The 12,239-nt window shown below is 35.2% G+C and overlaps 1 protein-coding gene across 1 annotated transcript in view; it reads right to left on the bottom strand.

The window, feature by feature from the left end:
- The window catches only part of Liprin-gamma (liprin protein kazrin), a 165,851-nt gene that overhangs the window by 22,624 nt on the left and 130,988 nt on the right, over positions 1 to 12,239 (bottom strand). Inside the window, 3 exon segments of the mRNA XM_011501912.1 lie at positions 207 to 464; positions 516 to 630; positions 2,025 to 2,225. Of these exon segments, the coding sequence (XP_011500214.1) occupies positions 207 to 464; positions 516 to 630; positions 2,025 to 2,225 (574 nt within the window).

Below are 12,239 nucleotides of genomic sequence, written 5' to 3'. Positions count from 1 at the left end.
CCCCCCCCCCCCCCCCCCCCCCCCGCCCACGACATCACCACGGCCACCGCCGTTCCCCAAATTGTGACTAAATGAGAATGTAAGGGAGCGAGGCTAAAAGCCAAGGTCGAATGCTCTTTAACTCCGTTTCGAATTCGCCTTAAACCCAACCCTCAACCTCACTCAACCCACCAACAACACCAATTAATAATAGGATCAATGCTGACCGTCGGTCGTCGAGTCGGAGAGGTTGCCGCCGATGCTTGTGGCGCCGCCGCTTTCTCGGTCGCTCGAGCCCCGGACCCCGCTGTCTGCGCTGCAGCTTCCCCGGTCCCCGGCCTGCCCGGTCCCGGTGCCAACTGGCCCAATGACCACGAGCTCGCCTGCCGAACCATGGCCCGGCTGTTGTTGTTGTCCGAGATGCCCGAAAAGACCGCCGCCGCTGCTGCCGCCGCCACCGCTGCCGCTGCCACCGCCACTGCCACCTCCTCCACCGCCACCACCGCTGCCAACGCCAACACTACCGCCGCCGCCACTTCCCGCACCCGGAGTCACCGCTCCGTTCAGACTGCCCCGTGGGAACGAGATCAGCGATTCCTGGTCGCTGAGACTCACGCCGCCGCCCACGCGCTCTGCCAGCTGACGCTGAAGCTGTGGACAGACGCGTATTTTGAGCGATTCGAGGGGATGATTATCCTTAGTAAGCGATATCTCAATGCTGTGTGCTTGTAGATAGATGTTGAACGGATAATTAAGAGCTCGCGTTGTGAAATAAAGTACCCAAGTATGCTTATTGCTGATTGTAAGCAACGCGGCATGTTATATCTGATAAATCCATTAGTAATATTTAGCTTATGTCTACTGTAAAATGTAATCAATACAATTGCTCGTTCGTTTACACCCTTGTTTATGTTCGATTCATTTATCGTAGCATCAATCAATTAGAAATTGATCCTAAAGTATTATTACTTCTTGCTCTATCATTATCTCAGGCACAATCTATAAGTGACGGCAAATGTCAAATATTTTATTGGTTGAAATATTCGTAATTTTGCTCGCGATGTACATTCTTTTAAAATTAATTTAAAGTACATATGCCATTTATCCTCCTCCGTATCAATCGCGTAAAGTGACTCTGAGATCATTCTAGTAAAAAAAAAAAAAAAACAATAACAAACGAAAAACAAACAAACAGAAAATCTCTTTACTTATCAATACTCCTCTAGCGATATCTTGAAATAATCTTTTGTAAATTAATGGCCATTCGCGCGTAATATCGTATAGATCTTTTATAGCTATAAGCTTGCGTGTAAACGTTAGAGAAAGCTATCACCGAACGGTATCTCTATAATGTTATATGAAATTTGATATAAAGTGCAAATGTCCGTTATAAATGCAAAATGCCGTAAAAACTTTTACGTAAAATAATCCAAGTCCATAGAAAGAAAGTAATCGCGTAACAACGTGTTTTTTTCCTTTTTATCCGTTTACCTTTAATAAAATTATTTTCTCGGGAGCGTTGCATTAGCGTCGCGGCAATTCGCGCGATAATTACTATAGATTTGTCATAGTTAAGATAGTGAGCGATTGACGTTATCTTTGCCCGCGACGTTACCAAAAGTAAAAAGCTCGTCGGGCTAAATCAGCCTGCGATTGAACGCTTAAATTGATGAAAAACAATGTGAATAGAGGGAACGGCGAGGGACGCTTAGCAAATGCTAACTCTGAAATTAGCAAAATCGAAGGAACAGGTGCTCGGTCCTTATGGTATCAATTTGTTAGCCGAGGTAACCGAAGAGACTGTTGATAAATCACGGGAAGTGATGCAGCATTTAATAACGAAGGCTCGACATTGGATTATTCAAGCCTTGGATTAAAGTTCCTGGGGAAAATGGAATTTTTAATACGCCTAGCCTCGGAGACCAGGATACACGAGTGCGGTCGCTGCTCCCCCAAGACTCGTAAAATGTGGACTGACTGCGACCGCCTCGTAGCGAGGGCCTGCTGACAGGCTACGCGGGCCAAGAGTCGCTCGATCGGCTCACCTCCTTGATGGTCGCGTGGGCGTGGGAGAGGGCGGCTTCCTTGTCGGCGAGGTTCGCCGCGAGGGTGAGGCTCCTCTCGGCCTCGTCGCGTGCCGCTCTGAGGAGGCTCCAGCGCTCTCGCTCCAACTCCAGTTCGCGCTCCTCGGTGCCTACGCTCGGCTGCTGCATCCTGCCCAGATTCGCCTCGCTCTCGCGCATCCGCTGAAACAAATCGAGGACCCGGGTTAGTCGTTGATCGGGCAGATTCGATTGGCACAACGTTCTGAGTTTAAGGTTTCGCTAATTGCCATCCGTTAGTTCTAACAGAGAATATTTGGTTATAAAGCGTTATTGCGAGCCATTGGTTTGTGGCGATCAATATGCCGTGAATTGTAATTGCGAAAGTCAATTTCTTTAGTTGGTGACCCCGAATCGCAAATTACATGCACATGTTTTATAGATAAATGCGTGAGAATTATAACACTTATGGATTAATTGAATAACGTCGTTTTATCAAGCCTTATCGGCATTATGTAATTTGTTGCTTTATCGGGGATTTATCGAGGGTCAGGCAAATCGTTGGGTGAGCGGTAAGGAATTTCGTTTAAAAATTGAACGTTTAAAATAGTTCAATCGAATCCGCTTTTACGTTACCAAGTCATTGCTATAACTTTCGCCCCTTCGGCTTTTAATGTAAATGTAAATGGAGGTAAGCGTTTCTTGAATAATGAAAATAGCTTTTCACGCGAATAGCAATTCCATACGACTACTCGCGGCACTTTTTCTTTCATGCGAATTTCTTTTTTTCGCACTTGTCTTTTCCCGTTACGTGGGCCTTTAGTCGAAGTCCCATTATCATCATCGCTCGAAATAATGTCGTTCGCTTAAAAGAGCAATGCAAGCTGAAAGTTTTAATAAACTATGATCGTCGTATTTAAGGAGAAATACTCGAATGTAGGTGAAAAGCCAATTAGCTCAATCTATCGAAATTGCTACGAACTCTATGGCAGAATAATCCATTTATTAGTCTTGGCCACTTCCGCAACGTTGTTTATACTTTGTGAAAAATTGCTCATCGTTATAATTGCTCTGAACGTATTTAAGTCTCGATGGTCAATGATGAATGACAGAAATGAAGATTTTTAATTGATTAAAATTCCATTTGTGGACGGTCGACGTAGCATTGATTTTCGAAATATCTCTTATTTTCTTGCTTCGCAAAGGATTCATTCAAAACTTGTTTGATTCAATTTTCATTCGATTAAGAAATTAATTCTTAATCGATCGTATGACCATTTGCTTGTAACACTTAAAAAAATATTATCTTAATGTTAATATAATGCGAGCGAGGATAGACAGTTTGAGGCTATCTGATGAACCATTTAATTAACATATCAGTGTAATTTAAAACTATTTCCCGGTTATATAATGACAGATAATGCAATTAAATTGTTAGATAAAAATATAAAGTGTTGGGATTATGCTAATTAATACGATTAGAATGTGACTCGAGCTAAAAAATATATTTACAGCCTAAATAATATGAAATATACGTAATGTGCTTTACTCACATATATCTACAATAATATTTTCGGTGTATTAATTTAATACAATATATACATACTTTTAGAAATATTTTTTTAAAACTTTTGTACGTAATTAAATAGTTCAGCGTTATATTCAATCCGTGAGAATTTATTAAAAAGTCCGTGTTAAAAGTAAAATAAAAACCAGCAGAGTTAATAAGATGGATGAAAATTGGATAAAACTTAAAAGCGAAAGAGCCGAGAGACGACAAAATCGTAGAGTGATGAATATCAAATAGACGCGTTTTTAAATAAACTGTGTGTGCGTGTGTGTGTGTGTGCGTGTGTGCGTGCGTGTGTGCGCGCGTGTGTGCGGAACACTTATACACAAAACCCAGTTGGTATACCTCAGTAGGCAATTACAGGATTGACTAATCAACAAGTTATTTGTCCGGTTCATTAAAATCATTGTGATCCATGTATGTGTGCGTGGGTTGTCGACTCTTCCTTCCTCTAATCGATAGTAATGAGCAAATTTAACGAATAACCTTGTTTATTATTAATTTATTATGATTTTCTTTAAGGGAGCCGAATTTTAACACAAACATTCATAATCAGTATAGTATTTCTTTTTTATATATCAAGACACGATGATTATAAATAGAAAAAAAAAACAAAATAATATAACTTATAAGCTAGCCAACTTATATTTATAATCACTCATCCAATAAATATTGTAAATAATTAATTCAACACGGGCAGAGTCAGATAAATAAATAAAAAGCAGTGCCCATTACGATTATAACTGCCATTTTTAATTATATTTTTAATAGAGGACAAATAAAATATTTCCATTTCATAAAAGATTAAATAATTTATTATTATTGTTACAGAATTGTTAGTATTACGAAAGAAAGAATGTGGGTGAATGAGAATTGTATGGGATCTTTTAGTTAAAATAACACAGTCCTGTGACGATATGCCACGAATGAAAAAAGATTGAATACGTACACGTACATTTTTGTCGGCCGTGTCTTCTTTTAAGAATTTAGAATGAAATAACGAAAGCACTAGTTTTCTAAAAATTTATCACGTGTGACAAAATATGTTGAATTATTATTAGGATGCCTTTTTCAATTAGAGACACGCGAAACAAAAATATTTATCTACCGTATTATTATTGTTATTATTATTATTATTATTTTATTATTTTTTTTTTTTTTTTTTAGAAATATCGAACAGCCCCTAATGTTTTGTTCAACTCGTAGTAAAAATCAAGCAACTTTTGCATTATGGCCATAATTGAAACTCCAATGAAGTTCCCTCACTGTCTAAAACAATATTAACTTGCGCGCAATCGTCCAACTCACCCAAGCTTTCTATATTTCCTACTTTCATCAACGTTCCTCGAGAGACAACTTGATTCACGTCTTTCCACCCTCTCGTTATTACATCTTAAACGTGTATACCAGTTGACTTGGTAAACTACGAGAAACATTCACGCTTGCAACGTGAATCGTTCTTTTCCTCAACGTCTATGCGAGGATCTGTTTAAAGCGAATGAGAAATGATAACCGTTTTACCGAAGCAATTTTTCTAAAAAAAATTAATGGTATTCCCTTCTCACGTCAACATGATAATGTTACACGATATTATTACGTGGTAAACAATTGATATAAGTCAATCGATTAATGTATTACTAGTTCAAAAATTGTTCACGAGCTAAGATCGACAGACGAACAATGAATTCAATGAATGAACAATGAATCTACGTGATACATCGACAATTGTCAGCCAATCGGTTAATTAGCCATAGACGACGCGACAGTACACTTGAAAAAGCAATTTTCTTTTATGGCAACGAAACCAGAACGAAACCATTCCAAGTATTATAAGTGGTCGATAAACGTGATATGCCGTTTGCTCAATTTGTTAATAATTTGAATGGCTTTAAATGGAAAATTTTGGCAAGTAACGACGTCTCGATCACGTGTCATTTGCAATCCGAATAAGCGAGTGTAATAACATTGCGATCGACAAATTTAACGATAGTCAATCGTTCATAAAGATGACCTCCACCGCTCGATAAGACCCGAAAACGTCGAGGCTAGAATTTAAAAGCTCTGAAAATTTTAACACCCAACGGGATTCCATTTCCAAGATGAGAGGGATGAGCGCAACAACTGGGTCGGTGCAGCATCCTACTCGGTCCTGTTCGGTGAAGCCGGCAAAAAATGCATCGGACGGTGAGTAAGGCGATCATCGTGGTCATAACAATTTTATATCGTTCTCCATTTATATCGGATTCCATTTTCATCTTTCTTCGTTTCCTCTTGAGCTAATTCCTATGAAAACGTAGAGAGAAATTCTTGGAGACAGGAGGAAACGAGGGCACACCAAAGGCGGTAATAAATACGATACGTGACGTAACCGCGTAAAAGGAAAGGACGATTCGACCTTCGAGTCCCTCCCTATTTAACTCTCTATCTCTCTCTCTCTCTCTCTCTCTCTCTCTCTCTCTCTCTCTCTCTCTCTCTCTCTCTATCTGGCTTCCATTTTCTTCCTCTATCGTCGCTTATCTTTAGTAAAAATCAAGAATGGGAGACAAGTAGTACGAGCAGGACGATGACGCGACAATCCTAAGAAGCCTATTTATATACATTTCGTTCCCACTTATATTTCACTTCGAAGTCTCTCTCTCTCTCTCTCTCTCTCTCAATTACTCTATGTATTTAATCTTTTTGTTTTTCTCTGTCTTTTCTTTATTACGCATCTTATTCTTGTTTTTATCTCTTTAGGTCTAGGGAACCGAACATTTGTCCGTCTTCCAATCTAAGTTTTATCCATCTATTTATCTATCAGACTATGTGTTTCTTTACACACGTACGTATGCACGTTTAGTACACAAAAACATATAGCATAGCATGTAATAAATAAGGTTGTACGTGTACGCATCTAATTGTATATATGTATTATATAATAAATGAAATCCTGACGGTAGATTGTAAATGCAATTAAAATTTCAACGAGCAAATGAGCAATTTTTATCGTTTAAAGTGGTGGAAGATTAGAGATGTGCGATGGTAAGCTGTTTTATACGTGTGTGTAGGGATTGTAGTTACTCGGTCAGGTGAGTTATTGATATTGTGCATTATGGTATTCTATTTTAAGTTTGCTTAGGCTTCTTCGTGTTCATATATTTTCAACGACGATAATTATTAATGATTTTAGCCGAGGTTATCGATTTTAATAAAATGTATAATGATATTGCTCCATCGGAGAGAGTGTTCCTGAATTATTTTATGAATACTACGATTTTATTTGGGTTATCCTTTACACGCTTCATCAACGTACAATCGACTAAAATATAAAATCACATAATTGAATAATAATAAAATATAAATCAATAGGTCTACCGATAGTTTGCCGATGATAGAAAATATTTGTCTGTATTATATGAATTAGCAGTCAAATTCGGCGACTATTCGACATTATTCAACTTCCATATCTATATCGATATTTAATACAGTTGAGAATTGGAGCAAAATCAGTTTGTATAATCAGTGAATATAATCAACCGCACTAAGCTGACATTGGGGTATATATTTTGACGAAGGGTAAGAAGGAGCATCGGGTTACCACCAGTAAGGACATAATCTTGAAAACGCAAATTAAGGCTGACTTTGGTGCGAGCAAGCAACATATTTCCATGTCCTCCTCCGCCTGCCCCCCCTCTCTCTCTCTCTATATATATATATATATATATATATCAATCTCTATCTCTCTATCTCTATCGCTATGTCTCTCCTTCTGCTGTCTCGGCGAATTATAAAGGCTGAAATCGCGCGGAGATCATTGATGCGCTTACATAGTCGAGGGAAAACGCGGTCGGGCGAATTCGACGCGACGGGAAATTGACAGGGCGCTTTATCACCGGAAAAATTCTCGTGGATATCGTAAGGGGGCAACTCGTCTACTACTCTCTAAAGTCAGTTAGAGTTGACAAGGCTTTTCAATGCCTATCATGGACCGTTTCATCGGAAAAGTCAGCGCGACAACGGAGAAACTGTCGAAGCTCTTATTCGATTCCTCCTTCTTTCCCCCTCTCTCGCTCTAACTATCTCTCCCTCTACCCCCTCCTCCTGCTCCATACTCTACCCCCTCCTCCTGCTCCATACTCTACCCCCCTCCCCCTCCTCCTCCTCCTCCTTCTCCTCCTCCTCCTCCTCCTCCGCCACCTCCTCATTCTCCTCATTCTCCTCTTCCATCCCTATCTATCTCACTTTCTCTCTCTCTCTGTCTCTCTCTCTCTCTCTCTCTCTCTCTCTCTCTGTCTCTCTCTCCCACGCTATCTATCTCTTGTTCGGTTCTTATGGCGGGGACATACTTTTCGTATTATCCTTCCCGAATGGCAAGAATTGGCGAACTTCTCGTCTCAACGTTGTTGAGAAAAATGCTGAGCAGAATTTTTTTTATCCAGATGATGTTCACTTACGAGACATCATGTCCGCTGAAATGTTCAGATTTACCGATCCCTTCTTTACGTTTCCCTGATTACATGCTGGTACACATTTGTCTTTATTGAAAATGATTATTTTCGTACTTTTACGATTAATGATCTATTGGAGATAATATACGAGTTGATTTGTTATCAAATATCTTTTCAAGTAAAACAAAAGCTATTATAATTATAAGATAACATGTTGCTTATCGATGGCAAAGCCACGTGGCAATTACATGTACTGATTTGCGATGGAATTGAATAAAGAATAATTTGTGCAGGTACCATTGATATTTTTATAAAATAAGAAATATCCAAATAATGTATTTGATTTTTATTATTGAAGTTTAGGAATAAATATTGAATAAACTTTCTTTGATGTGAGAAATGTGGGCTATTTTAATTCGCATCTACCGTATGCTCATTCACTTTTCCTACGTCTCGGTTATTTATCCAATCAAAAGTTTTTCCAAACACGAATTTTCTTCCATACTTGCACCCGTATCTCGTACTTTAAGAATAAAGAAGCTTATTTTCCTTCAAACTTTATTTATTTGGTTAGCCCTCTCAAGTTATGAAAAGGACGATAAAATTGAATTTAGCATATCCATAAGGATTTTTGAGGTCGCGTCCTATAATTTCTATCGTAATCTCGCTGCTAATAATAATAAATAAAAGTAAATAGCTAAGGTTGAACCATTACCACAAGAACGTTAAAAGTATCTTAAATAACTAATTTAAAGTCACCATTGATTTGATACTTTTTTAAAAATTATTAACGTTTTTAAACATTGTTAATTTTACTATAATACATAAAATTATTAAAAAATATAAGTTGTCTATCGGTAAATTGTAAATGAATGTTTTTTTATTTAAATTAAATATATCGAATTATCTTATTAATAATTCGCTGTATGAGTAGTAAAATGAATATAAAGTTAAATAAAAACTGAGGAATCAGAAAATATGAATTATATTTAATATTCCTTAGTCACGTTTCAAAATTCGTCAACTTTTAGCTGGATAAATGAAAATGTTACGCGATTTTCAAATGGATACCGTGTAAAAAGATTAATGATCATTGCTTCTTATCTCGGCATACTTTTTTATTTAAATGAAGTCTAGAGTTATCAAAATGTAAAATAAAATTAAAATACATACTTAATTTTAATTTATAGTGATTTATTTAAAGGGTTTTTCTAGAGTTTGAAAAGCAATAAATTTGAGCTTGTTAATTTTTATTATATATTTTATATGCGTTGGTAGATCATTTATTATTATTATATTAATGACTGTTTAAGAAAAAAATAACGAACAATGGAGATCACATTCAAATATTAATATTTTAAACAGTAAATTTATCTATAGTGATAATCGAGTGACGGAGATTTAATTAATTATTTATTTGAATATTATATTATGTTAATTTTTACAGAAGCCAATACGTTTGTAATCTATTTAATCCTATTACATTTAATACTATGAATTTTTATCATAAAAATATATTTTCATATATAAAATATTTCATTTATTCATTAACATTACTTACTAATTATAATCGCGTAGAAATTAACAAATTAAAACAATTAATAATTATAATGAATGCTTAAGCAACTATAATGCAATATTTATGTAATATTTCTCTTTTATGCTCAGTGCATGTATATTCATATATTTTTAGAAAAATTAAATCATTTTAACTATTTCGTTATATATATATATATATATATATATATATATATATATATATATATATATATATATATAATAAGTGTTTAATTATTTAAAATTTGAAGTAATATGATAACGAATGTAATGCTTGTCCTCTCGTGTCTCTGGCAGCTACGAATTAATTGCGAGATCTTACACGAAATTTGGACTTCATGAGCACGGTATGGTGAATGTGATAACGAAATTTTATATAGTTACTACGCATATGAAATAAAATTAAAAAAAATATATATAAAAATTGAAACAATAATAACTCTACTATAAGTTTTCTTTTACATAAGTATTATTGAACGAAACAATTGTATACGTACCAACGCAAATACACATTTTAAAGCATTGAATGTAATTAGAAAGAACATAAACGTAATAATAATAATAATAATAATAATAATAATAATAATAATTGCGTTAATAATGGGACTGTTACGTATTATTTGAAATTTTTATGAAAATTAATGAATAATAATTATTTCTCGAAGAATGCTTTTGAAAAATTTAAGCCACGATCTGTTTGACTATAGATAAATAATTAATACAAATAAATTTGATATTTAAAATCACCTTTCACATTACATTATACCGAATGAATTTATGTTAAAAAGCGTGGATTTAGAATCTGCCATTTAATTAATAGGTTCTCATGTAATAATATACAGTTTATTTATAAAGATTATAATAATAAAATCAATGAGTCAAGTTAGTTATTTTTGAATATAATATTGTAACTTATCAACTTGGCTCATTTTACGAAATAATAATCTAAATTATAGGGCGAAAAGATTTTATTTTCAAATTCGTGTATATTTTTTGATTTTAAGAAATATAATTGTTGAATATTATAGATCAGATTACTTTGTGCTGAATCAAGTACAAGTTGAGATGGAATTTAAAATTATTTTCTTACAAGTGGGTACTGTACTATTGTCCAATTTCTAATATTCATACGAACCCCATAAAGGGCATATTAATTTACAGGTGCCTGCTATAAAATATTTATTTGGCTAGACCAGAACTTGATTACTTTAATATTTGTAAATATAATAAGATTTGAAAAATTACGTTACATTTCTTTATAGTATTCTTCAAAATACGATAAAAATTATTGTAATTTTCAAATGGATACAAGCGGATGGTAAACGATGACACGTTAAGGCAAGCATGAAGAAAAATCAAACATTTTTCGATGTAAAAAATTTGTTATCAGCTTCAATTAACCAAAGTCGAGTGTCGAATTAAAGAGGGAATAAAAGGAATTTGAGAAAACAGACGAATCATCGGAATGAAATAGCAAACGAAGAGGGGGGAGAGATGGAGAGGCAAGCAATTTATCAAAAATGCAGAGGAAAGCGGAAGCGCTTTCACAGCTATGGTCAAATAAGCAGCTAAATTATTTCACTTCCGGAGTAACTTAAAAGACATTCAAGCTCTAGCTGTGAGGAAAGGTAAGCTCTTTTTTTTTTTTTATTATTGCGAGTGTCGATCTCACAGGTGATTTAGGATGTCCTTAATCGAGTCGAGTAAACGTTGCGATACTGACGCGTATAATTGAGAGTTTTTTTTTTTTTTTTATATCGATCGTTAAATCTTTTCTTACACTATATGTTCTAATATTTTATGCTACCGTTTTATGCGATCTAAGCCTACGTGGCTTTGGGAATAAAAATTTTCAATTAGTAAGAAAGTAAGGGCGGGACATTTGTTGGCGTACCGCGCGAGCTCGTTCATTTGCTCTGAAAGCTTTTTAACGAAATTTCTGCAAACACGTTGTTGCGCTGCGTTAGTCCGGAAAAAAGGATTTTCGTTTGAATTTGTTTTGATAATTTTCAACTCGGATATCTTGAAATTTTGAACGGCTAATGATTCTAATTCTTAAAATAGAAAAGTTGAAAGTCGCGAAGAATATGCCGAAGTTTCGCGATGGAATGTTCACGAACCCCGAGTGCTTATCGAATTATCACGATATCTTAATATTCCTTATAATAACGTTTAATATAGAAATGACATTGGCAGACAATGAAGGAATTAAGAATCGGTTGCTGTTTAATTTCAAAATTTATTCACTCCAAGGAGATATGCATTTACATAGGCATGAACGAATACGTGCCTACGAATAAAAGATATTGAAACTTCGTTAAGAGAAATGTTTGAAATATTTAAGCTTAATTGGAAGTTAAAATAATATAACAAACTTTGCATTAGATGGAATTTAATTTTGGATTATTCGAATAGCAATATATATATTATTAAATGCGCACATTGTTTTCATTGTGGTGGTCCACCGAATCATTTTTCCAAGTCAATTATCCCTCAAATATAACTATTATGGCTCTCAATATAACTAGTTAAAAAAAAAAAAAATTAATAAACAATCGATAAGACTTGATTAAACAGAGAATTACGACCTTCCTCTTTCTCTCTCTCTCTCTCTCTCTCTCTCTCTCTCTCTCTATCTCTCTCTCTCTCTCTCTATATCTATAT

This window comes from Ceratosolen solmsi, unplaced genomic scaffold, assembly GCF_000503995.2.
Source record: "Ceratosolen solmsi marchali unplaced genomic scaffold, CerSol_1.0 scaffold23, whole genome shotgun sequence".
In the NCBI taxonomy this organism is placed as follows: domain Eukaryota; kingdom Metazoa; phylum Arthropoda; class Insecta; order Hymenoptera; family Agaonidae; genus Ceratosolen; species Ceratosolen solmsi.
The sequence above is the reverse complement of the archived record's forward strand: the minus strand, read 5'-3'. Positions and strand labels throughout refer to the sequence as shown.